This window comes from Berghia stephanieae, chromosome 1 (assembly GCF_034508935.2).
Source record: "Berghia stephanieae isolate SIO BIC M18660-M18661 chromosome 1, UCSD_Bste_1.3, whole genome shotgun sequence".
Taxonomy (NCBI): Eukaryota; Metazoa; Mollusca; class Gastropoda; order Nudibranchia; family Aeolidiidae; genus Berghia; species Berghia stephanieae.
In genome coordinates, this window is record NC_088360.1 from 48,469,809 (window position 1) to 48,496,566 (window position 26,758).

At 36.2% G+C, this 26,758-nt stretch overlaps 2 protein-coding genes across 2 annotated transcripts in view; one reads left to right on the forward strand and one right to left on the reverse strand.

Annotated features, from left to right (window-relative positions):
* The window catches only part of LOC144976773 (sterol carrier protein 2-like), a 38,952-nt gene extending 17,154 nt beyond the window's left edge, over window positions 1–21,798 (reverse strand). The window contains exons 1-10 of the mRNA XM_078921197.1: window positions 21,492–21,798; window positions 17,361–17,418; window positions 16,489–16,560; window positions 15,955–16,019; window positions 14,417–14,480; window positions 12,278–12,342; window positions 9,321–9,447; window positions 8,426–8,489; window positions 6,756–6,842; window positions 6,080–6,230 (exon numbers count right to left, since the gene is read on the reverse strand). Coding sequence (XP_078777323.1) covers window positions 6,080–6,230; window positions 6,756–6,842; window positions 8,426–8,489; window positions 9,321–9,447; window positions 12,278–12,342; window positions 14,417–14,480; window positions 15,955–16,019; window positions 16,489–16,560; window positions 17,361–17,418; window positions 21,492–21,539 — 801 coding nt within the window. The 5' untranslated portion in view covers window positions 21,540–21,798. The remainder of the gene's footprint in view (window positions 1–6,079; window positions 6,231–6,755; window positions 6,843–8,425; window positions 8,490–9,320; window positions 9,448–12,277; window positions 12,343–14,416; window positions 14,481–15,954; window positions 16,020–16,488; window positions 16,561–17,360; window positions 17,419–21,491) is intronic.
* Window positions 21,799–21,818: 20 nt separating this feature from the next.
* LOC144976767 (nipped-B-like protein A) overlaps window positions 21,819–26,758 on the forward strand; it is an 83,847-nt gene continuing 78,907 nt past the window's right edge. Inside the window, exon 1 of the mRNA XM_078921184.1 lies at window positions 21,819–22,246. The gene's annotated coding sequence lies outside the window, so the exon portion shown is untranslated. The remainder of the gene's footprint in view (window positions 22,247–26,758) is intronic.

Below are 26,758 nucleotides of genomic sequence, written 5' to 3' on the forward strand. Positions count from 1 at the left end.
TAACTACTAAACATACTACTACTCTTCTTCTCTTTCTCTACTTCTACTTAACATATATATAAAGGTGCGTCGTGACTTCAAAGCGTGCCACTATGGCCTTTGCTTCGTACCAAAGGTAACAAGTTCGATCAGCGTCACTGCGCTGTGTGACTTGAGCAAGTCACTCCCCTAGCTCTGCACTGGGGCTGAGGAATGGATTATTCCAGTCTTCCCGTGGAATAGACCCTAGAGACAAAGTTCCCGTATGGGATGAATAAAAGGATTTTTATGTTTTATGCTGCTGCTGCTGCTGCTGCTACTACTACTTCTTCTACTACTACTACTACTACCACCACTACTACTACTACTACTACTACTACTACTACTACTACTACTACTACTACTACTACTACTACTACTACTACTACTATAATAACAATTCAATTTATCATTTAGTCATATGATAACTGTAATAGTCAAAAGCCAATTCTTCTACTCTCTCTCTCTCTCTCTCTCTCTCTCTCTCTCTCTCTCTCTCTCTCTCTCTCTCTCTCTCTCTCTCTCTCTCTCTCTCTCTCTCTCTCCTACTATCTATCTATCTATCTCTTCTCACGCTACTACCTACTACTACTACTACTACTACTACTACTACTACTACTACTACTACTACTACTACTACTACTACTACTACTACTACTACTATTTATTTATTTATCATAATTTAGTCAGATGATAACTATAATATTCAAAAGCCAATTCTCTTCTTTCCCCCCCCCCCTCTCTCTCTCTCTCTCTCTCTCTCTCTCTCTCTCTCTCTCTCTCTCTCTCTCTCTCTCTCTATCTATATATCTATCTCTTTCTCTCTCACGCGCGTGCACACATATACAAACACAACATAGACATATTCAAATTGTTTTCAATTTGTTTCATTTGTGGTGGTCTGACAATAAATAGTATCACTATAATCAATACGTCAATCAATCTATTAATAAATAAATAAATAAGTAAAATAATAAATAAATCAATCAATCAACCAGCCGTGGTTTAGTTGTGTTAAGTGAAATATTCAACATCATCATCATCATCATCATCATCATCATTCTTCTTCTTCTTCTTCTTCTTCTTCTTCTCCTCCTCCTTCTTCTCCTTCTCCTCCTCCTCCTCTCCTCCTCCTCCTCTCTCCTCTCTCTTCTTCTCTCTCTTCTTCTTCTTCTTCTTTTCTTCTTCTTCTTCTTCTTCTTCTTCTTCTTCTTCTTCTTCTTCTTCTTTCTTCATTATTATTATTATTATTATTATTATTATTATTATTATTATTATTATCATTATTATTATCATAATAATAATAATAACAAATAATAATAATAATAATATAATAATAATAATAATAATAATAATAATAATAATATTATTATTATTATTATTATTATTATTATTATTATTATTATTATTATTATTATTATCATTACAATTATTATCATTATCATTACTATTATCATTATTAGTACAGTTCACTCCGGATAATCGCAACAACCGAAGTTGCAATTAACCGAAGTTGAGTGTCCAGTCCGCTATTGCAACATTTTACACATAATGGTAAACTCAAACCAGTTGCTGTAAACATTGTTCTTAGCCCATCACAGAGTGAGCAATATGATTGAATTAAAAACCATATGACAGCCCTGTATAGATTTTGTCAAGCAAACGCAGCGTTGATTCAAGTCGACGTCTTATTCAGATTGGATTAACATTTACTCTTTTGTTCTTAATATTTGTAAGAGACAAAGAGTTTAGCCGTGATGAGGGACAAAACGCTCTCACAAAACTAGTTGGTCACAATGCACAGTTGTCAATCCCAAAACATAGGATATTGGTCAGTCTCTCTTTACAACTGTCATTGTCTACCTTTTGTAAAGATTATGCCCAGCCGCCTCGCATCCTAGTTAATGGCCACACTGCAAAGCCCTGCCCTCTTTTGTCTCTGATAAAGTGGTGACACACTACTGTAGCATCAAATCCCTCTCAATTTTTCAACCTGCCACGATTTCTTCCATGATGAAATTTAATCCTGATATTTTGTTAGACTGATTTCTTGAATTTACCACTTTTTGAGGGCAAAAACTTGTTGCACTTTGTTATTGTATTTTGTCATCCGCGTTTGTGAGTAATTCTCACTAAACTTTATTAACCAGACTATAAAAGTTCATGGTTACACATGGTTTTATGTGTTAGTCCATTATACTTCCAGATGGCAATGTTATGAGCTTCTTAGCCAGAGCATACTATCTATAGAATTAATTGTTTTTCTTGAGAAATGTTGCGATTAACCGAGTTGCAATTATCCGAAGAGGACTGCATCATTATCATTACTATTATTATTATTATTAAGAACATAACGAGATAATGGTTGCCTAGGTCAAATGCCTGTAAATACCCTTTGAAAAAAAAAAAAGGAGAAAGGTTCAGGTAAAAAATAAAAAATTCCTAGATTAGATATCATAACTATGATCATCATTTACTTAATAAGCAATCAAAAATATATCAATTAAAAATCAATTCATCAAAAAGTCATGTAGCTTCCCTGTCGATTGCATTTTTGAAAGTATTTATAGTTTTTGGGTCTTTAGTTATACATTTCAAACTGTTCAGTGTATTAAATTTCCTTACAATAATTAAAAAAAAAAAATTGCCAAATAATTGTAGAAGAATGTGGCATAAAATTTTTTTATTTGTCTCTGATTTTATTTGTCTCTTTTACATGAGAATACTTAAAAAGTGTATTGTGGTCAATTTGATCAAAGACCTGGACAATTCTGTATAATTGTATAAGGTCACCCCTCATTCTTCTGTATTTCAGAGATGGGAGGGCTAAGTATTTTAACCTTTCCTCGTATTATTATAATTATTATCATTTTTATGATGATTATTATTATCATTATTTTTATGATGATTATCATTATCCTTTTTATGATTATTATTATTATGATTATGAGTATTATGATTATGAGTATTATGATTATGATTATGAGTATTATGATTATGATTATGATGATGATTATTATTATTATTATATTATTATTATTATTATTATTATTATTATTATTATTATTATTATTATTATTATTTTAATAATCATCATCATTACCTGGCCTGCAAATAGCTGGTGAAAAAATTGTCGAAACTTTTTGAACGCCCGAAAATAGACCAACAGGAAAAAAAATATTGATTAACAAACACAACACAGATATGACACATCAATTGACTGGTCAAATCATGTCATTCCCCCCAATTCACTTATAATAAAATAAGCAGGTCCTTATTTTATGGTACCCAAAAAATCCCAATTATTTGAGAGAGTACACACATTTCTGGTCCCAGATCTGAGTTAGGTGTAAAATGAAAGGAAGAGAACAATTCCTACTTTTTTGAAGGATGTGTAGCACTTGACATGAGAAGCTGCTCATCTTCGCTCCTGTTTGTGTTAAATTTTTATGCTAATTCTTTCGTATTTTAAAATTAATTATTAGAAAAGAAGAAGAAGAAAAAGAAGAGCACATAGGAAGGGAGATTGTCAACCGGAAAAATGTGTGTGTGTCGGTAGCAAAATCGAGAGAAATGGCCCAGTCCGACACACGCACTGTGTGTTGGTTGATTACTGACGTGTGTACCACGACTCGCGATGCACACTGTCAGCAAGGAATCGGAATCCAATAGTACGTGGTTAGCAGCAAGTGGTGATAATTGACAAGGAGGAATGATAATATACCTAGCTAACTAGTTTGTTTTGTCTTTGACACAACAAATAAAATGTTTCTTTTAAGTCAGCGGTTGAAACGGAATATAAACTGATTTTTTCGAGGCAATAAATAAAAATCTTTTATTTTCTTTTTTATTGCTTCTATCTTTTGACGTTACGAATTTTATTTCTACTTTTACTTTCTTTTCTAAATGTCAGCACTTAACAGAATTTATCGAGCAAAATCGTACTGTCGGATTTCCGACAATTGTCGGAAGATTTGCAGGCCTGGATTTTTATTACAGAGGGAGCTATCATTAGCCATTTCATCGTGTCATATTTGGGAGAGAATTCGGAGAGCCAGAAAGTCAGCTCCCTTCAAAATAAAGAAGAGAACATGCCACTAAAGTCAAAAAGTTAAATGATAAAAATGAAGGCAGCATTATGTATATAACAATATTTCCAACTGGCCCTTGAATTTTCTAATTAATTTTTATCTTAAATAAAGGATCAAGGCAAGCATTAAAATTTTTTTTAGGAAACCTAATTTGCAAAATTGAGAAGTAGTAGATCATAAAATAATAAAAATAATAATAACAACAACAACAACAACAACAACAACAACAACAACAACAACAACAACAACAACAACAACAACAACAACAACAACAACAACAACAACAACAACAACAACAACAACAACAACAACAACAACAATAATAATAATAATAATAATAATAATAATAATAATAATAATAATAATAATACCGATATTAATGACAATAACATTAATAATAAAAACTGGATAAAATCGCTTCTGATGGAAAGATGCCATGAGCGTGACACTTAAATAATCTATACAGATTCCCATTGACTCAGCATCATACCGTTGTATGGACATTCCATGAAGGAACATAGTTAATTCATCAAATAATAGATTGATGTCCACAGGAATCACACATGTTGATCAAAATGAGCAAATTGGGGATTAAAATCTTGCCCAAGGAAAAAATAATGAAAGTGCTTGCTGAGGGGCTCGAATCCAGGACAGTGCAACGCCTTAACAGCTTCATTACATTACTTCACCCCCCCCCCCCCCCCCCCCCCCCCCCCCCCTTCAAAGAAAACAGGATGATAAAGAAGAAGGGTTGAGAGTGTTTTGTTTAAGTAATGAATGGAAGGGAAGGGCAGTCAATTACACACATAGTACGTTTGCAGTTTCCCATGAATTCCATGGCGAGATGACTTTCAATTAGCAAGTCTCAAAAGCCGAGTGCCCTCTCCTGTGTTTCATGCAGTAAACAGATGTTTCATCATCTTGAAAACCTTACAGTGAGAGTGCGTCGAATAAGACGCATGTTTTCCAATGACATGCTTGTTTGAATGAAACAATCTATTTATAAAACTCATAGAATGGCCACTCATTCATGAATAATAAAATCATAGTCTATATCCAGAAAACTAGCCAATCAACGGCGAAAACCAGTTTGAGCAGTATACTTTGTCACAGATATATCTGTGTTCAGGCTAGTGTGTAGTAGCGAAAATCACAGTTTAAATCCATGATCAGGGCTGTTTGAGATAAAAGAAACTCTTAAGAGCTATGACCCCTAAGGAGCTTGTGTATATCCAGATTTATTTATTACAATACAGACTATGAGGACTTCTGTCCACCAGATAGTGCTTTCCTCCAGATGTATTGTGTGTTTTAAGGGGTTTACAGCGCTTGCAACACATTTAGGTCATATCAGCGTCAGTAAAAAGGAAGAAAGTTGGATAGCAAAAAGATTCTAGATGTACAATAAAAAGGACTTGAGGAAAAAAGTAAGACAAAGGGGAGTGGTTCAAATAGGGAACAGAGGTAGATTCCAAGAGCACACCATCAATGTACTTAGTTTGAGATCACCTAAATGTCTCACCCAGACACCAGCACAAGACCCAACTAAGAGGAATATACTCAAATGCTTACACTATACATTTAAAATAACAAACATAACAATGCACAACAGATAGATACTTTACAAGGAAAAAAATATCATCTCCCAAAACTATAACTATGCATTTGACTGTTTCCCTCCCAGCCAAGCACTACGGCCAGGGCAAAACCAAGTCATCTCATTCCAAGGCAAAGACAGAAAGCAAATTGGAAAACAGATATAGGGGGATAGAAGACACAATAAGTGCCACCCTGCCCACTATGGGAGGCCAGGAACCCCACCCAGTCCTCCAGATGTAGTTTACACAAATGTTTAAATGCAACCTAATACTAATGTATAATGAACAATTGAGAGTTCAAAATATCTTATTGTAATCTAGAAACTCTTCTTTTTAAAAATTATAGTTTTGTCTAAAGCAATATCAACTTACCATTTTCATGCTAGTTCCTTCATTAAAGACAGATGGTTGGTCAGTACCCATCTCCATAGCAATAATTTCAACAGCCTGCTTCTCCAGACCATGTTTGCGTACAAAGTCTTCACTAGCAATAATGACACAGGCTGACCCATCTGAAGTTGGGCTAAGAGACAACAAAACAAAAAATGAATTCTTTCATTCATTACTTTAAAAAACAAAAACAAGATAACCCCCCCCCCCCCCTTCTGCCCCAACCTTCTGAATACAGACTTTATTCTATCTCCATCAACATCACCGTTATCGTCATCTTCCAGTAAGTGTGTGTGTTCGTTTTATTTTCTTTTTGTGGTTGTGAAAGTCCTTGCAGTTAAAATATAAATTACAGTGAAATGAATTTAGCTGAAATGTATAGAATACTTACATTTATGAAATTAAAAAAGTAAGAGAGAGAGAGAGAGGGAAGAGTGAGAAAACATATTTGAAATTGGGCTACTCTAAATTATGTTAATGACCAAAGTTCATTCATGATATTTCAGAGGCCTTGGTGCAGTCAGAATAATACAATGTATATTGCAAATAAAAGAAAACCCATACATAAGTCCCACAGTTTCAGCTTGAAATTGGCCTGAGTGAACTTTTGTTTCATTAATATACAAAAATGAAAACATAGACAATAACTCTTACATACCAGCATTGCAGTTTGGTCAATGGCGAGTAGACATTTGGTGACTTCATCACTTCATCTAAACTGTATTCTATTTGAAATTGTGCGTACCTGTTTGGGAATAAAGTCAAATGTAACCCTTTGATTCTTTTGCTAAATACGAGTAAATTTAGCATGAAATGCTCCACCTTTTCTTTACTTAAGAGAGGAAAGTGTTTTCATCAATTTTACCATTGGCTATCCTATGGAAATCTATTAAAGTATATTATGAACCAATATATTATCTGAACAAACAAATTACAGGCACTGTATTTGTGGACCTGACAGCTGCCTATGACACTGTAAATCACAAAAAACTGCTCTTAAAGGTTGCAAGGGTAAACCATAACATGAAAGTAGTTGCAATAGTAAAATCTCTTTTGTTGAACCATCATTTTTTGTGTGTAAATGGATGGGAAGGAAAGCAGATGACAACCACAAAAAAAAAACGGACTCCCTCAAGGATCGGTACTTGCACCTATCCTTTTCAAAGTCTATACCAACGACCAACTTGAGTTCGAGAACATCCGGAGGTTTCTATATGCTGATGATCTGTGTGTTGCATCCCACGCCTCTGATTTCAAGACCATTGAGGAGAGACTAATAGATGCCCTGAAGACACTCTCTGCATATCTTTTAAAGAACTCATTAAATGCCAACCCAGGAAAAACTCAAGTGTGTGCATTCCATTAACAAAAACCGCCAAGCCAAACAGGAAACCAAACATGTCCTGGAATGGGAACATATTGGAGAACATCACATTCCCCGTGTATCTCGGTATCACCTTAGACCTCACACTGTCCTTCTCTCAGTACATAAAGAAAACAAAAGCAAAGGTGGCCACAAGAAACAACCTCCTAAGAAACCTGGCAAACACTATATGGGGAGCAGATCCAAAAACAGTCAGGACAACCGCTCTAGCCCTCTGCTATTCATCAGCCGAATACTCCTCATCAATCTGGGCAAGATCTTGCCATGCCAAAAAGATTGACCCTGAGCTAAATAACACATGCTGGATCATTACTGGTAACTTGAAACCAACTGCAGTTCCAGTCCTCCATCAGTTGGCTGGCATTGCCCCTCCCAACATTCGAAGAGCCACTACTTCCAAAGCAACAGAAATATTAATAGGAAATGGACCCAAGGCAACCCCTCCATGACCACAACCCGACTAGTAAACTGAATTTGAGAAAGAGCTTCCTGATGAAAAAAAGCATCAACCCTGACCATGCAGCTGTATACAGACTTTCCACATGGTGGGAGTGGGACAATCATGCAAATGAAGCCGTTGAAGATCCAAAAGAAGAACTGCCCTATGGAACTGAGCTCCCCAGGAATGAATGGGTGGGAGAACAGCTGGAAGTATGAAAAAGTGGAGGCTAGCTGAGAGTAACTTGTGTACATGTGGATGCCCAGAGCAGACGATAGAGCACATACTTAGAGAATGCCAGGACGGGCCCAGCTGCACTGATCATGACCTAAGAGTCAGCTCCTCAGATGCCGTGGAGTGTGTTCTGTGTTGGAACGACAAGCTATGATGATGATGATGATGCGTTGAATGGTTATGCTGTTTAAATCACAACTAATGATGAAAACAATAATCAACATGAAAAGGATAATGATGATAACAACGATATGAAAGAGAGATAACTTACGGGTTATTTTTGGAATGTTTGTGGTTTTTCCAGGCAACTTTGGCAAAATGTTCTGGCTTGGTACCTGGTGAAAATCAACAGTCAAAATAAACAATCGATTATGGACTGTTTCATACAATCTAGTTGGCTTTAATAATGTGATGATCAGAGGATGTTATGCTTGTTTGTGTTTTTTTTAAATGGATTTTATAATATTCTAGGCCACTTTAGATTCAGCACAAAGGAAGGTGTCTAGTTTCCACCGAAAACAGTATATTCCATTAGCAATCTACTCTTATATCTTGCCTGAGACAATTTTAAATCTAAACTAGAGTGCACATGATCCTACTAAGAGTGGTGCGCTAAAATGATTATAAAAGTGTATCAATGACTAAATAATGATATATTAAGAAAAAATGCTTAACAACAAAAAAAAAGAGAATCTCAAATATATGTACATCCATTTGACTGTCTCTCTCATTGCAAAAGAACCCAAGAAGGATCCAGACAAAAACTAAGTGGTCTTAAACTAGAACATAAAACCATATGGGAGTAGGCAATGATAAGGGAGTGAATTGAGAACAATTCTTTAAGTTGGGCACATATTCTCTGTTTTTATGCTGGCAAAAATGGAGACAGTTGAAAAGAAGCTAAAGAGTGATGTCTATTAGAGATGTGTTTGAAGTGGATATATTTAAAACTCTTTGAGTTATTACAAAATTATAGTTACTTTTTGGATGTCCCTTGTATATTATGGAAGAAATGATAAATAAAAGAAACCCTTAAAAGAAAATGTTTAAAGATTGATAAACAAAATACTATCGCAGAGAAGCCACATTAAATTAATACAGTCAAACTTTTGAACCCCTGAAACAAACCAATAGAAGTATTATAATGTCAAAAATCTTGTAGTTACCATATTTCTCCATATGTTCTCTCCCAGCACTCCCAAACATTTGTAGTGCGATTGGAACCCTCTCTAGTCCATGCTTGTCAGCCAACACACCCACATGCTTGTCCATAGGACTAGTGCGGTCTGAATACTAGAAATTAAATGAGCATATAAAAAATTTGGCTTTATCATCATGACAGCAAACAGAGGGTGAAAAACCAATTTAACCCATGTGTAAGTGTGACTTCTGACAGCACACTAGACCAAACATGTTAATTGGTTATTTCTTAGCATGTGTTAAGAAAGATTTTTTATATTGCGAAATATATACCAAATGTACTCAAAGCACTTTATAACATGTAAACCAGTTCATTTTGTAAAAGGCAGATATCCTCCATTCCTTATGTTAATAATAACAAGAAATCAAGTGTTCAGCTTTGACTGTAGAGCTACCCTCTCCTGGCCAGGTGGAGCTTTCGTATCAGTATGGTTGCAGGTTCAAGCATCATTGCCACGAAGTTTTTATTCTCAATTGTCTTCTGGCACTTTTCTACTCACTTCATTTCTTGTTATTAATAACATAAGTGCCTGCTCCATTTACTTTTCTGAATTAATTTCCACTATTGTAATGTGCAAGTGAAACATCCCTGCCCCATTCAATCAATGACCACTTGCCTCGGTGACTGAGGCAGACAACCCGAAAAGAAACAAAATAACTATCGTTTAATAATAACTGTCTACCTCGCTGTCCCTGTCCTCCTTGCTCATCTAAGAAAGTCTAATCTCATCAAACAAATTGGCAGCCATCAAGGACAAAAATTTGTCCCAAGAAAAGTAGAGAACATAGCAAATCATTGTCTCATCATCGATCAACTGTCTGTCTTATTCTTCGAGCTTCGAGCAGCACTATTTACATTACGTCTTGTTATAGTAACTCTGAAACACCTTTTTGTAGGTAAAATACCGGTCTGTTTCACTTTGGAAAAGTGCCCGCATACACAGCATAAAAATGGAAGAAACCCCCCTAAAAATGATCAAACTCAACAACTCTTTGTCACTACAGCTCTTTGCCATAACAAGTATGAGTGTATTGGCTTAACCCTCTCGTGTTCAGATTCTTTTTGGGGGAGTAGATAATGAGTTCCCTATATGGCCATGTCAATCATGTAGACATCCTTTGATGATATAAGCCTACTCTTTGATATCTGTAGTCGCCTTTTCGTTTTCTACGGTCACTCATGGCTAAACTCCGCCAGAAACGATTTCATAGGTCAGTCCATCACCAAATTTCAAACTTTTGTTCTCGTGAGTTCATAAGTTTTTTGACCGAAGAACGATTGGCTACTGAACATCTTGACCCTTCAACGATTGGTCGTTCTGGCAGCTCACGCGTCAACAATGAATTGAATCATCGTCGATGCAGTGGAAGACGGCCATGGAATAGTTGCGTCACATCGCCACGTTGTTGAATAAATGATCCAGGCATAGTCGATAGGTAAAAAAGCCAAATTATGTTCTAGTTACATTTGAAACAAACAAAGTATATCACTGATCTCGTCTCTTTGAGATATAAAGAATGATATAAAAATCAAGAAAATTGGCCGATAAATAAAAAAGTTGCTAAAAAAAGCTAAAATAAACAAAAGCAATTTTTAAAATCAAATTTATTCGTAAAACAGTTGGTTTTCAACCGATTTTTATGAAACAAAGACCAATGTACTTCTTTTTTCAAGCTGATTTCAGCAATGTGACTTTCAAATTCCTCAGAATTATATTTTTTACTTTTAGATTTTAGCTTTTAGGCCTACTCCATAAGGTGTTATATTCCTTGCATAACAATAGCGTAATACATCGACGGGGAGAAGCATCTTTGTTTCGGCCAGCTGGATAGATAGCCTGTGATTGGTCGAAGATGCTTGATTCACAATTCTACACGAACGGACCCCGGCGGTCTATCAAAGAGGTGTAACAAATTTATTTACCGACTATTTTTCTTGGTGCTAAAATTACAAAGTAATAATTTCGCATCAGAAAAAATAACTCTGAAGTTCCTATCTATTTATTACAATAAAATTGATACCTCGAATGACAAAATCGACCCACAAATAAGGGAGTTATAAATTATTCATAATATTTTTAAAGTTTACAATAATGGTCTTCAAAGTCATTTTTCATCACCAAAGTCGTAATTTTTTACCGATTTTTACAGAACAAAGTGCAATGTCAATGATTTTCACCCGCAAATAAAATAGGATTTAAATCGCAATTTCTGAAACGTATTTTCTTTTCTGTCGGCAAATCTATAAAAATCAAAGCTGAAAACACCCTGCGGCAGTGACAGGGCCTGTCATTTCCTTCACAACGATTGGATTTTACTTACTGAGGCCAGTCTTGACTACCCCGCCCATGAATATTACGCCGTTGTCGGTTTTTGTCGGGTTGAATCTTAAAGAATTAATAGGATGACAGAAATAGATATTAAGTGAAAGATACCACTTTTTTTATCATTTTCAAGATTGTTTTAGCCCAGCAGGATGATGAAGTAGATTCGTATTACAAGTGAGTGGATTTCCATTTATGTTTGCACCATTTTGACATCAGTCCTATACTTTCATTTGTTTTACCTTTTGCTTGAGTACATTGAATAAATGAAAGTGGTGTAAAAAGTATGTTTTAACAATCTTTTTTAACGCTTAGCAAGGGTTCCCAGACAAACAGCAACATTGAATACATAGGACTAGGCATGACACCTGTAAGGTACCATTATAATTTTTTTCGATCTCAAACTGATGGCAAATGCACCAACAGATCTGAATGGGGAGTTCCATTCTTGTTATGTAAAGATTATATTTTTATAAATTTGATTAGTTTATCTTTTCTTACTCACTTCAAATTTAGTGAACATTAAAACGAGGTTTTTTTTATCTAAAAAAATAATAAGGATATTCTAAAAAGCCCCAAATACTAATATAACTACTTACAACACCCGACAATGAACCTCTTTGCATTTTTTCAAAGCCAATAGCCATCACACAGTCAGCCAAACCTAAAAGTTTAAACAAAAAAAGATATTTAAAAAAAGAGGTAACATGAAATACCTTGATAAAAATAGCATATAACACTGTACCACACAAACGATCAAAAAATAAATAAATACCCTTCATTCATCCCATAGGGGAAATTTGTCTCTAGAGTCTATTCCAAGGGAAGACTGGATTAACCCAGGCATCAGCCGCAGTGCAGCGCTGCATTTGAGCTAGGGCGAGGCCACACAGCGTGATGACGGTGATCGAACTCTGTACCTTTCGGGTACAAAGCAAAGACCGTACCGCTGAGCCACGCTGCCCCCTACTATTACTATTAAAACTCGAGCAAAGCGGAATTCAGAATAATAGGGCTTATGAAACAAATCAGTCAGAGAATATGGAACAGCAACCACAAAATCTTCTACTTTGGTTCAAGGACTGGCTTTGCAATCGAAAGCAACAAGTTGTCATTGACGGAAACTCAAGCAAAAAATGTAATCAGGAGTACCGCAAGGAACAGTACTTGGACCTTTATGCTTCTTGATATTTATAAATGACCTTGGAAATGAATTATCTCCACAAACAAGGCTTCTTTTCAGGATTGCCTTCTTTTCTGGACAATAGATAGTAGCGCAGATGCACATGAGCTCCAGAAAGATCTTGATTCCCTCCAGACGTAGTCAGATACATCCCACATGAAGTTCCATCATTCAAAATGCTATGTCATGTCAATATCAAACAAGAAAGAGCCTTATACTCACATTTACACAATGCAAGAACATCCCTTACAACATGTTGACTCTAAAAAATACCTCGGAGTAGATCTCAATAAGAAACTAAAGTGGCAAACCCATATAGAACATATCACAACAAAGGTAAGTAAGATGCTGGGGTTTCTCAAAAGGAACATAAACCAATGCCCACGAAGAATTAAAGCCCAGGCATACACAGCACTTATCAGGCCAATATTAGAACATGCCAGCATCAAGTGGGACCCCTAAACAAGATTATAAACATACAAAGAGCAGCTGCAAGATTCACAACCGGATACAAATCTAGAGACCCAAGATGTCTGACGTCCTCCCTCCAGTCACTTGAATGGAAACCATTGAAAAACAGACTCAAAGTATCCCGTATTGTTACCTTACACAAAACCATCAACAACCCAAACTAACCCATCATCATCCCAAACTATATAAAAGCAAATCAGGTAAGTACTCTACACGTAGATACAATGCATGACAATACATACAGCCATTTACAAGAACAAACACAGCTTTTTCCCATGAACAATTACTGGAATGTCCTACCACTGGACATAACGAACATTGAATGCTTGGAAACTTTCAAAACAGTTTTGAATGCACTTGCTCATCAAAGTAAACTGTGACTGTTCCCTGTTTTGATTGGACTGTTACTGAACATTTGCAGTGATGGGCCCTTGGGGCCTTTTGCAAATACAAGCCATTGAAGATTGAAGATCATAAATATCATTTTCTGGTGTTAAGGCACAATATATTACCATCAATGAGCACATTCTGATTTATATAAGATCTGCATCCTATGGTCATTAGGAATGATGTATTTTAAAAACAACATAGAAAGAGGATAGAAGGAAAGGTTGGGCTGCTTTCTCCAGGATAATAAATCAAAGAGGTAAGTGTTCAAATTATCAAATATGGATACTTGTATACAATAGACAAAAAAAAAAAAAAGATTAATTTAATACATTTTCTGATAAATAAATTAAAAATTACTGTCAAAAACTAGAGACTCAACATCCCTGAAAAAAAATTCAATAAGAAACTGAAGACATGTGCTTTTTATTTGTTTCAATGAGCATTAACCCAAGGCATATGATCATTTTTTCTTTCTTTTTTTTTTTTGTTCCTACACTCACGCGTGCGTGATTTTTTGTTTGTATGTCTATTGAATATGGGTAGGATTGGATTCAAATTCATGAGGCATCACACTTATTTTTATTAACTCTGTGACTATTCTTATGTTATTGTATAATGCCCATAGCTTGGATATAACAGGACAAGTTGCACTTTAAAAAATGCATTATTTAAAAAATCATTGATAGCAACATACCACCCTTGACAAGGTTTTTAGCCATGTATAAAGCAGTTGAACCCGTGGCACAAGCATTGTTCACCTGGGAAAGCATATCAAATTATTATTTTTTGATAAAGAGAAAGAGGAAAAAAAAAAAAGAAAAAAAAAGAGTGAGAGAGAGAGAGAGTGAGAGAGAGAGAGAGAGAGAGAGGGGGGGGGGAAGGGGAGGGAGAAAAGTTGATTTAAAATCTTGTAAATGAAAAGATCATGGCTGATGCAAGAAGACTTCAACATGGTGACATAAAGTATGAAAATATAATCGTAGTATTATTATCATCATTGTTGTTGTTGTTATATTGCAAATCACTTTAAAAGAGGGCTGATAACTCAATAATAGAATGCTATAATATAGAATATTAAGTAGTGTCATTTGAATATTACACAATCAGCTGCGATGCAGGTAATTTAAGACATCACTTGCTTGTCTAACCCTCTCCTTTTGCTGTCTGACCCTCTTCCTTTGTTTAATGTTTCAGGGAGTTTGGATCTAAAGCTTTGTGAAATAGAGAACTTATCACACAAGCACAAAATATAATATGCGGCTATGTGATCTAGTGTTATGACACTCGCTTTCGGATCGGAAGGTCCTGGGTTCGAGCCTTGCACTCGGCGCATAGTTGAGTCCTTGGAAAAGGCTCTTTACTCACATTCTCTCACCGTACTCAGGTGTAAAATGAGTACCTGGCCGTTAACACCGTTGTCTTTGTCGGAAAAATTGTAATATCGCCTAACAGGCATCATGTCCCGTCCAACATGTTAAATGTTCCTGTTGACCAGGGACCCCTTGTAAAGCACTATGAGCACATTTAGTGGATATTGCGCTATAAAAAGCTCGATTTTTTAATTTTTAAAAAATGTGTGACTGTGAAAGTAAAAACACTTGAGTTTATGACATTAATTCAATTCTGCTCATATGACGTTTCTTCAATTCTTCTCATGTTTGTATTTCCACTGACATAAATTAGCCATGCATGATAGAGAATGTGATAAAAGCCAAAAAGACAAGTCATCTCCTTTGCTGACAGATGACTGAAGTCTAAAGTCGCACATGGATCAAATGGGTAAATAAATAACTGAAGTATGGCACTGCTAGTCACGACACTAGACACAATAGAAAATAAATTACTTTGGGCACCAAACATTTCGATATAACCATGTTGCTTCTCTAGAGTGCACAATGAATAACCCTTGAACGACAGAATTGAATTTCTATCAAATCATACGGTCTTTCAATATATTCATTAGGTAATAACAAGATCTAACCATATTCACCAAAAGAGACTGGGGTGCATTGTTGTCACAGTTCTTTTGTAAGAGATGATAAGAAATTAAAAGTCATTCTTGAGAGCCATTAGGCCCATGGAGCCGGAGTTCATCCCCATTTGTGTAGCGTGAAATTGACAATGGCAATTGTTTGCAATCCTTCAGAAAGGATGCTAGTCTATCCCAAAGTACTTTCTGCCAGATCTAACAGGCCCTGTAAGAGATGACATGAGGTCAGAATAAATACTCACGTTGTAAATGGGAATGCCAGTAATTCCAAACTGGTATAAAACTCTTTGGCCAGAAGTTGTGTCTCCTGGAAATTAAGTAAAAAATAAAACAAAAATGAAACCCCGTACCAAGATAAGAAATAAGAACAGGTCAATGTGATTTTAAAATTTCATCTCATTCCCCTCCCCTTTCTCTCTATAAGGGAGGTCATATGTGCGGTATCATTTATCTCCCAATATATGTTTTCCATTATTTGAAATAAAACCAGTGCTGCAATTGAGACATCCATTTTATCAGATAGACATTTTAATATTCTTACAGTGATTCAAGCAGAGCTGGACAATCAGTGCTTTTACTCATTTCCCTTTCTCCTTAAGTCATTACACTGTTTATTCACCATATTCACCTCTTATAACACAGCTCCACTATAATTTTGATAATCAAAAAAGTACATCAAGGATGATATGAAACCAAAGCCAAAGCCTATAAATAAATGGGCATCTAATGTGAAAAAAAAATGAAATAAAATAAAAACAAACAAACAAAAAACTCACCATAGACATAACCAACACAAGCCTGTTCAATGTCACTGTACCGCAAGCCTGCATCATCGAGGGCCTTTGTGCCTTAAACAGATGTTTGGAAAAAAATAGGTACAGATTACAATATAACCTAATATTCTTTATGTTATCAAATATTCATAAAGACCATGAATTATGAACACAAATGACTGATATCTTTTCTCTACAGGTGAACTTTTATAGACCACAAATCAGTCATTTAGAAACAAATTGTTTAAAAATCAACAAATCAATCTTTTACAAGGATATTGGAAACATATTATGTTAAAATGCATCAAAAGCCCTGATTAAAATCAGCATGCCAATTGCATTCTTTTCAAAATCTAAAAGCTTAGCATGCGTTCTCTCTAAGCTGAAAATCAGTAAATTATCAAGCTGTAGTCAAAAATTAATCTCGTCTGATTCCTGTATGGTGAAAGAGCTACTGGTTTTAGTATAATACAGTGTGTGGTGAATATCTGTTTGTTGCCCATTGATAAAATGAAGATGCAAACGACTTTCCTAACTACCGTGTTTGATACTAATAAGCAGTGGTGGGTTCAAACCCGCCTGATGGATAAACTTTTTTCCAGAATTATATTCACTATGACAGGCTTAACAGTATGGCTTGCATCAGCCCGTACACTCATCAAAAGTAGCTTCTACCTGTTAAGCAAATAGAAATATGAGTACCAAAAATGGAGAATACATCTAATACTTCCAGGCTCACATTGCCAAAGCTACCTTTCTACTTAATTTTGATGAAAAAAATTTCTATATATATTACATTGGGATAAGGCCCTTAGCTTGAGCTTGAAAGCCATTTTAGCATTTTTATTTACAGTTTTACAATTAAGTTTAATTACCTGCTTCAAATGCCATTTGTGGGTAATCAAAGTCATCCCTCTTGCCAGGTTTTTCAAACTGTCAAATACACGAATGTTATAATAATCCCATTTTTTTAATGTCAAAAAAAAAAAAAAGACAGTTTGTGAATGATATGACTTTTAAAATTACTGTATAACTTCTGTTCTTATGATCCGTATATAACTAGTATTGATTTTGAATCTTATGAGTCAGATATTGTTCAGAAGATGAGGCTATCATCTGTGAAAAGTCTTGGGTTTTATGCGAAAGGTCTTCCATGATGTCAATCATCATCATAGCTTCGCTCCAACACAGGACCCACTCGAGCTGTGGAGCAGACTCTTAGGTCATGATCAGTGCAGCTGGGCCCATCCTGGCATTCTCTAAGGATGTGCACCATCATCTGCTCTATGTACATGTACACAAACTAGTCTCAGCCAGCCCCCACTTTTTCATACTTCCAACTGTTCTCCCAATTTTTGCCCATGCTCTTGTTCAGTATTACCCAGCTCTTTCTCGACTTCAGTCTACTTGTTGTTGTGTCGTGGTCATAGAGGGGGTGCCTTGGGTCCATCTCCTGTTTATATTTCTGGGCTTTGGAAGCAGTGGCTCTTCGAATGTGGGGAAGTGCAATGCCAGCCAGCCGATGGAGGACTGAAACTGCAGTTGGTTTCAAGTTACCAGCAATGATCCGGCAGGTGTTATGTAGCTCAGGGTCAATCTTTTTGGCATGGCAAGATCTTGCCCAGACTGGTGAGGAGTATTCGGCTGATGAATAGCAGAGGGCTAGTGCAGTTGTCCTGCTTCTGGATCTGCTCTCCATGTAGTGTTTGCCAGTTTTCTTAGAAGGTTGTTTCTTGTGGCCACCTTAGCTTTTGTTTTCTTTGTGTGCTGAGAGAAGGACAGTGTGCAGTCTTAGATGACACCGAGGTGCATGGGGAATGTGTTGCTCTCCAATATGTTCCCATTCCAGAAGATGCCTAGTTTCCTGTTGGCTTGGTGGTTTTTTTAAATGGAAGGCACACAATTGAGTTTTCCTTAGGTTGGCATTTAATGAGATCTTTAAACAATACTCACAGAGTGTCTGTTAATCTCTCTTCAATGGTCATGAAATCAGGGGCCCGGGATGCAAGACACAGATCATCAGCATATAGAAACCTCCGGATGTTCTCAAATTCACGTTGGTCGTTTGTATAAATGTTGAACAGGATAGGTGCAAGTACCGATCCTTGAGGGAGCCCATTCTTTTGTGATCTCTATCTGCTCTTCTTCTCATCCATTTCCACAAAAAAAGCGCCAGTCTGACATAAGGATTTTATTATTGCAACTACTTTTTTGGTATGAGTTAAGGACCAGTTTCCTATGATTTACTGTGTCATAGGTAGCTGTCAGGTCCACGAACACAGCCCCTGTAATTTGTTTGCTCTCATAGCCATCTCCAATGTATTGTGTCAAGTTCAGGAGGTGGTCACAGCATGATCTTCAAGGGCAGAAACCGCTTGGACAGGTGACAGATGTTCTTCTACTGTTTGGGAAATCCTGGTTAGTATCATGCACTCATATTCTTTGTACAGTATGCAGAGGAGGGATATTGGTGTGTAGCTCTTGCTGTTATTTGGGTCTTTTCCAGGTTTAAGTAGATCTATTACTCTTGCTTGTCACCAAAGCTTTGGTATTGTGAACGATTCAACACAGTTGTTGAAAAGAGTTAGTTACCATGTTTTTGTCGAGGGACCGAAATGCTTTATCATTTCTGCAGGGATGACATTTAGACCAGCCGCTTTACCGGGTTTGGAGTGTTCAAGAGCCGATTCCAATTCTTCAATGCAGAAAGGGACTACTTCCTGATCACTTCCTTGGGCGATCTTTTCCATTTCCCTTTTCATTTCCTTAAGTTTGCCCTTTTCTCTGTATGATGGTTTTCCATTTTTGATAAGTTGGTTTGATAAATCGTTTGTGTCACCGCTGCAACCCTGGTTTGTTTGATATTTTCTGTATTTATTTTTTTTCATAGTGGACCAGGCTTTCTTGCTGTTGTAGGTCATGTCTGTGCTGGTTATCATTTCCTTCCATCTTTTTGATTTTGTTTTGGCAATAGAAATCATTAAGGTCTTACCAAGTTGGACAGTTTCTTCAGCAAATGGATCTGTTTCGGAAGCCTCCACATACTGTTTATAAAGTTTCTTGCTGGAGGCATGGAATAAAGGATTTTCTGCAGCCTCTAGGTATGTGTTTTTTTGGCAATTCTCCAAACAAGCTTCTGAACTGGTCATAGTTTTTGGGAAATGGATCGATGGTATTGATGCTGTCATTTATGCATTACAAGAATTTTCCCCACTTTGCGTTCCGAAAATTAAATCTGTGTAGGGAATCTTGCAAGGTCTAATGACTGGTCCTACCTCAATGGTGATAGTTCTGTGCTGTGATTTTGGTACGGCGTTGCCGACAGATTTCTGAAAGTTTTGGAGATGTTTGGAAGACACCAATGCAAGGTCTGGGTTGTAGCCTCTTCTCCGGCGAGCACTTGAAAAAGATGGTTTGTCTTTTGAGACATGGAGGAGTGTCAGATTATATTGGTCAGCCCATTCCTCAACAGTATCTCCATCTTCATTGTTATCATTGTATCCCCATTGGTGCTGTGGCTGTTAAATTCATCAATCACAATCATTTATTCTCACTAGTGGTGGATGTAACTGGCCTTTTGAATTGCGTCCCTGGAATTCCATGCACAACACCAAGAACAACTCTTCCATGGTCAGGATAGTAAAAGGATAGCCCCTCAGCCTTCACCATGGACAACTTTAAGATAGTTAGCTTCAACGCAGAAGAACTGTCATCAACAAAGATAGAATTACTGTCCAACCTCAAGGCAAACATACTCTGTCTACAAGAGTTGAACAAGACTGTGGCACCAAACATCCCTGGCATGCACCTAGTCATACAACATGGCAGCGATATTCACGGTAGTTCTATCAATGTCAAAGACAAATCAATAGTGATATACAGCCAGGAAATGACAGTAAGTGAGGTGGAAATTCTCAGATGATGTCAATGACAAAGATGAAGAAGCATAGTGACCCTAAAACAGTACCATGTGGCACTCCAGATATCATGTGGTAGATATCACTAGACTTCCCTTTAAATTTTACCTGCTGCGCTCTTCTAAATACCAACCTTGAAACCTCTTAAAAAGTTGTTGCTCACATTCTCCCTGACAGTAACAACTTATGCAAGAGTCGTGATGATTAATATTTCTTACAAAGTGGCAATTCGGACTCAAATTCCAATATGCGTGTGCAGCAAAACAGAGTGGGCAGAGGGCAGAACTGATAAAGAAAATGAAGAAGAGTTCAGAAGAAATTTTGTTTTGTTCATATTCATATCAGACTGACTCTGCTCATAACCCCTGCTTCGGACTGTAGAATGATTGTTGCCTGCCTAACACTATCAGAATATGTTAATTAAAAATAAATTGTCCATGATTTTGTTTCAAGTTGTGTTTTTAACAAAGCACTTTCTTTAGACCGCAGTTACTTTAACTGACTTTTGTTACTTTTGAAGAGTTTTAACTCTTTTATTTTAATTTCTAGCTGGACTTCCAATTGATCAATGATTTTGACTTTCTTATCAGATAAAGCGGGTTTAAACTACCGGTTGATAGTTACTATAATTTTTTCTTTTGATTCTATGTGATTATCAATATTTAAAACATTTTTATAAAAAATATACTGCCATGGAAGACTATTCAGTCCAAATAACCTGTTGATTGCACATGCGCATTGGAATTTGAGTCCGAATAGCTGCAGCCTATTTCTTATGTCACTTATGTTGACTTGGTCCAGCCTTAACCAGAGACGTTTGTGTGCTAGTGTAAAAGCTTTGCTGGAGTCTTCATTTTTTTCTGCGCTTTATTGTGAAGATTCATGTTACAATCCGAGTGAGACACCTTTTTTGGACAAAAATAAATATATTAATCTATAATAATAATAGACGTCTAATATATGAAAAAGAGATTAAGATAGTTTTGCTGAATGATGTCATCATTACATGAAGTGCAAGAGGAGATATGTGTAGATCTAACAGACCGTCAAGAATGTTTTTTATCTCAAAAACTATAGCAGACAACTTACTTTCGTCATTCCGACCCCAACAACAAAAACACGTCGCTCCGAGCTCATCTTTAATGAAAAAGCAAGAGAGTCACAAAATATTGATCAGAACTGTTTGAAAAATATTAGAAAATTGTTTTCTTTTCTAATAACAAATTAACTTAATCAAAATAACTGGACCTCTGCTCCCTGAACTTTGTACCGAACTGGAACTGAGTCACAGAAAGAAACCAAAACTAGACTGGCGACCAAAACAAAACAAACTCGCTGTGGGTTTGGTCAATGTTTTGGCTAACAGATGCTATTTATAAATTTATTGATAAAATGCATTGGTTGAATTGATTTCACGAACTTCTTGGGTACTATTTTCATTGTCCAAACCAAAAGCTGAAGGAATTCCTCCGCTTTTAGAACCGTAAAATTTTGAGAAAGCGATTGTATTTACAACAAATTAATGACAATTAATATATTTTCACAACGCGACTTTTAGTACTTTATTGCAATTGTTTAATTCTCCTTTTTAAATCATCCCATCGTTTTTGTGAACTAATTTCTGTGGATGTTCTACTCCAAAAAATGCTGTTAGGTTGTGCTAAATTTTTGGCGCGGGGGTGATGTTCGATTCCTGGAATTATTTATAAAGTTTGTGTGTTTTTATTGATAATTTCACTATGGATGTAACAAAAGGACATTAATTAATTGAAAATGTACATTTTAAAACGTTCGTTGGGTCGAAATTAGCTACTGTGTGCTGTATTGAAGGTGTTTTTGGACAGGTGAGTAACATGTCAACAATGGACGATTGTGTCGTACACAGTAGGGAAGTGTAATAACATGGATAATAAATATTTTGCATGATTGCAAGACTTCCAGACTGTATATCATATTATTTTCATTTTCTGAATTTTTTCTATGTCAGTTCAGTGCTCATTTACGAATTATAAGCATCTCACATTCACGAATGAAGAGGTCTTTGTTTTGAATGTTTTGTTTGCATTTGCAGTATTCATCCGCGCTGTCATGCACACAGCGGTACGGGTTGACCGCATTATCTTGCGATTTGTATAGTTTTGCTTTTATTTACAAATGTTGTATACAGTTCATAGTTGGTGGTTGATGCTATTTATCTTTGCGGCAGGATATGCTGGAGGAAATTGTTGAATAAATTGAAAGTTTTGTCAGGTCTTTGAGATCGATGGAATCAAACGAGTGACGATGCCGTGATGACCTAATTTCGGCTATCAGAAATGTACCAGTATGATCTTTTTAGGTTTTCGCACGAATCAATAATAATCATGATTGCCTCTGCTCCTCGAATCTTTGTGGAAACTCAGTCGTTAAGACCCAGACATATGATTGTATGCTCTTCACGAGAACGTGATCTGTCGTGATTTATTTTATTAATTTTATAACAACGGACCGATTGGCCCACCCGGCTTTTCTTATGTCTAATTGACCTCAACCCTGACCCCGATTCGCTACTGATCTGGGAGGCACTCTTTACTTTTTTATTTTGATAGGAATAGTTAACTTTGATGTTGTTTTTCAGTATATTTCGTTATCTTCGTATTATTCATACCGACTCAAAAAGTTTAGATGTTGCATATTTTGTGTTGCCGTCTGGAATCCAAAACGGAAACGGTCCTCAAACTCAAACTTGAGATTTTGACTAGGCACTTTGATAACTCCAGTCCAGTGGCCGCCGATAGGCTCAATGTAAGGTGAAACTCGTTTTTTGGAACTTCATTTTTGGCTCTTTACTGTTTTGGTCACCATGGCGTTATTTGTGAACCTATGTGACTAATGTTAGTATCATTCTAAAAGGCACAAAACAAGCTTTCTAACGGTATATTTTATATGAAGACGGAAGAAGAAACCGTCCCAACTGAGCTGGAAATGGAAGTAAGAGGTTTTCAGTATAGTACTGGTAATGATGATTTAGTAATAATAATGGGAGTGTCTCGGGTAACTGGGCACCTAGCCTCAGGATCTAGTGATCTAGGTAGGTAGTAACTGAACTGGTTTGCCGCAGCAATACAATTAAATGGATGGACCTTGCTGTGCCGCGTGATAGTGTGTGTGTGTGTGTGTGTGTTTCGTCTGTTATTTGAAAAATGTTCAAATAGTCCAATTTAACTTTAACCCATTAAAGGCGAGATTCAATTTAATCTATTTGTGGTAGTACTGCAAATGGTAGATTTAGATAGCATTCGTTTTATTATTCGCAATAGTACTGCAAATGCTTTGTTCGGGTTCGTTTTGTATTTGCAATAGTAGCCTAACAAGCATAGAGCTTTATTGTATAGAGGATGATGGTGGTTGTGATGATGACGCAGTGCTGATGGTTTTCCTCGGATCCACGGAAATCCGCGATTTTGGAGTCCAGATGAGGAATTTCCTCCTTTTAAAAATTGCATTTTCTCGAAACATTGTGCTAGCAATGAGAGAGTTGATGTGTGGTGGAACTCACAGATGCAGTTTCCCACTATCCAGAAGTTAGCTAGAGTATCAATGATAGTCTATCATCTCAATTGCTCTAAAAGTGGGGTTTAGTGCAGTAAAAATGGGGCTTAAAGGCAATTGTTCAACATTTTCCTACTTTTTCACTTTTTGTCACCATCAGCACTGATGACGATAAGGATTATGATGGTTGTGGTGGTGGTTGCTGTAGTTTTGTTGCATAGCTCGCAACCTCGTATATCAGTTGAGAGGAAGTTTGGGATAAGATTAAGGGAGATGTGGCTAAAATACTGGAAACTGCAGTTTCACTGACCCAACATTTTACTTCAAGCTGGGTTTGTTTGGTTGTTTTTTTTAATGGGAAGAAAGCAGGATCTTTTCAGAAAATAAAATCTTGTACATATTTCAATTTTTTGTAAAGGGAAATAAACTATTAATGTTTATTTTCATAAGCATTTAATTTTCTGATTGAATGCCTCATTACCAAAAATGTTGATTCAATTTTGTTTTTAGTTAATACAATCTCTATAACAAGTAGTGAAAGTATGAATAAGATTTTATGAGAACATGTAAAATAAATTCCACGCTCACATGCATAGTTTTATACAAATCCTCAAAACAACATGAAAAGTATTTGTGAAAAAAGAGTGTCATATGTACAAGTAACAGATAATATAGAAATGACTAATACTAATAATCAACTTTAGTGGGCTAATCACAAACTGTCTCCAATGAGCCAAATATTGCTTCCAAAATATTACATTTGTTCCCGAATTGGGAATTGCTGGTTGGGTTATTCATCTAATTCTGCTAGAATTATGATGACATGATGTGCTAATGTCTTTCCTGAGAAGAGGTGTGGATGATAATCACTTGGGGAAAATCGGTACGATCGGCATGTAAATCGAGAAATTGGTAAACCCGAAAGAGAAAAAAACTGGCCTTCAAAATCGGTATTAACGGCAGGTCTGGTGATGATATTACTTTTTATTATCTTTATAGGAAAGATTTCCCAGTACCTCCTCAAAAAATTTTATTTTTAAAAAAAATTTCAAGTGGGTGATCCTCTTCATTTGTTACAAAATTTAGAAAACAGAGAACAATAACAAAGCATGGCCAGTAGAAATTAGTCTGCAAAAATAACAGAAGAGCCTAGGCAATAGAAGCATTTATTTATACAAAATCTGTTGATTTGCGATGGGATTTCATTGTCATATTCTATCCGTGCTTAGCATATCAACTGACATTACCTTAAGTGGTTTTGAAAAACAGTTTGTGAGTTGAGTGTGATATTATATTAGAAATATTGAAATGTCAACCAAAATTTGTATTAGATTAGCTCTGGTGGTATAATCTCCTTCCTTCCTGGATTGACAGTTTGTATTCCGATAAGCTGATCAAGAGAGAAAAAAAATGAGCCTTCATAGAGTACAATTTCCACTAAAACATGCTCAAAACGCTTTATAGACATATTTTAAAAGTTTATTTAAAGACTCAACATGGTTACGGTTGGTCTCCCCCTGAATATAAGTTAGTTTAAGAGAGAACCTTCACCCTGCAAGTAGTGCCTTCCAAATGTGTTTCGTACCAGTTTCCTGCATCATTGCTATGTTCCACATCCAAAGAAATGTTACAAAAACACTGTTTTAGCGTTATATGCTTGATGGTGTCATGCTAAAAAATTGATCCATGGTACTGAGCTGACCAGAGCTGCTCTTTCATTGGCTGAAATTTTTATTGTAATATCCAGCTAGTGCTTGGATGTTTCGCATACAGCGCAATATACAGGATTCCCATGCAACCTGGAATTTAGATTTTGTTTTTCAAGGCCTTGAAAACTGGGAAAGACCTGCATGATTTGTCCAAAACCTTTAGAAGACTGGGAAATTTATTCTTAGAGAAAAAGTGATGTTGTCAGCCCAGCAAGGTAGACAAACGTTCTTTGATCATCTGTAAGAGAAGAAGGATGAGTGAAGAAAGTTATGAAAAGAAAGAACATGGAGGATGATATTCAGGAATTGAAAAAGAATAACAATGTATACTTGGATAGGCATTTTAACTCCACTATAGCCTGGATTTCATCGCTAAATTTTATGGTTTATTTTGATAGGAATAGTTAACTTTGATGTTGTTTTTCAGTATATTTCGTTATCTTCGTATTATTCATACCGACTCAAAAAGTTTAGATGTTGCATATTTTGTGTTGCCGTCTGGAATCCAAAACGGAAACGGTCCTCAAACTCAAACTTGAGATTTTGACTAGGCACTTTGATAACTCCAGTCCAGTGGCCGCCGATAGGCTCAATGTAAGGTGAAACTCGTTTTTTGGAACTTCATTTTTGGCTCTTTACTGTTTTGGTCACCATGGCGTTATTTGTGAACCTATGTGACTAATGTTAGTATCATTCTAAAAGGCACAAAACAAGCTTTCTAACGGTATATTTTATATGAAGACGGAAGAAGAAACCGTCCCAACTGAGCTGGAAATGGAAGTAAGAGGTTTTCAGTATAGTACTGGTAATGATGATTTAGTAATAATAATGGGAGTGTCTCGGGTAACTGGGCACCTAGCCTCAGGATCTAGTGATCTAGGTAGGTAGTAACTGAACTGGTTTGCCGCAGCAATACAATTAAATGGATGGACCTTGCTGTGCCGCGTGATAGTGTGTGTGTGTGTGTGTGTGTTTCGTCTGTTATTTGAAAAATGTTCAAATAGTCCAATTTAACTTTAACCCATTAAAGGCGAGATTCAATTTAATCTATTTGTGGTAGTACTGCAAATGGTAGATTTAGATAGCATTCGTTTTATTATTCGCAATAGTACTGCA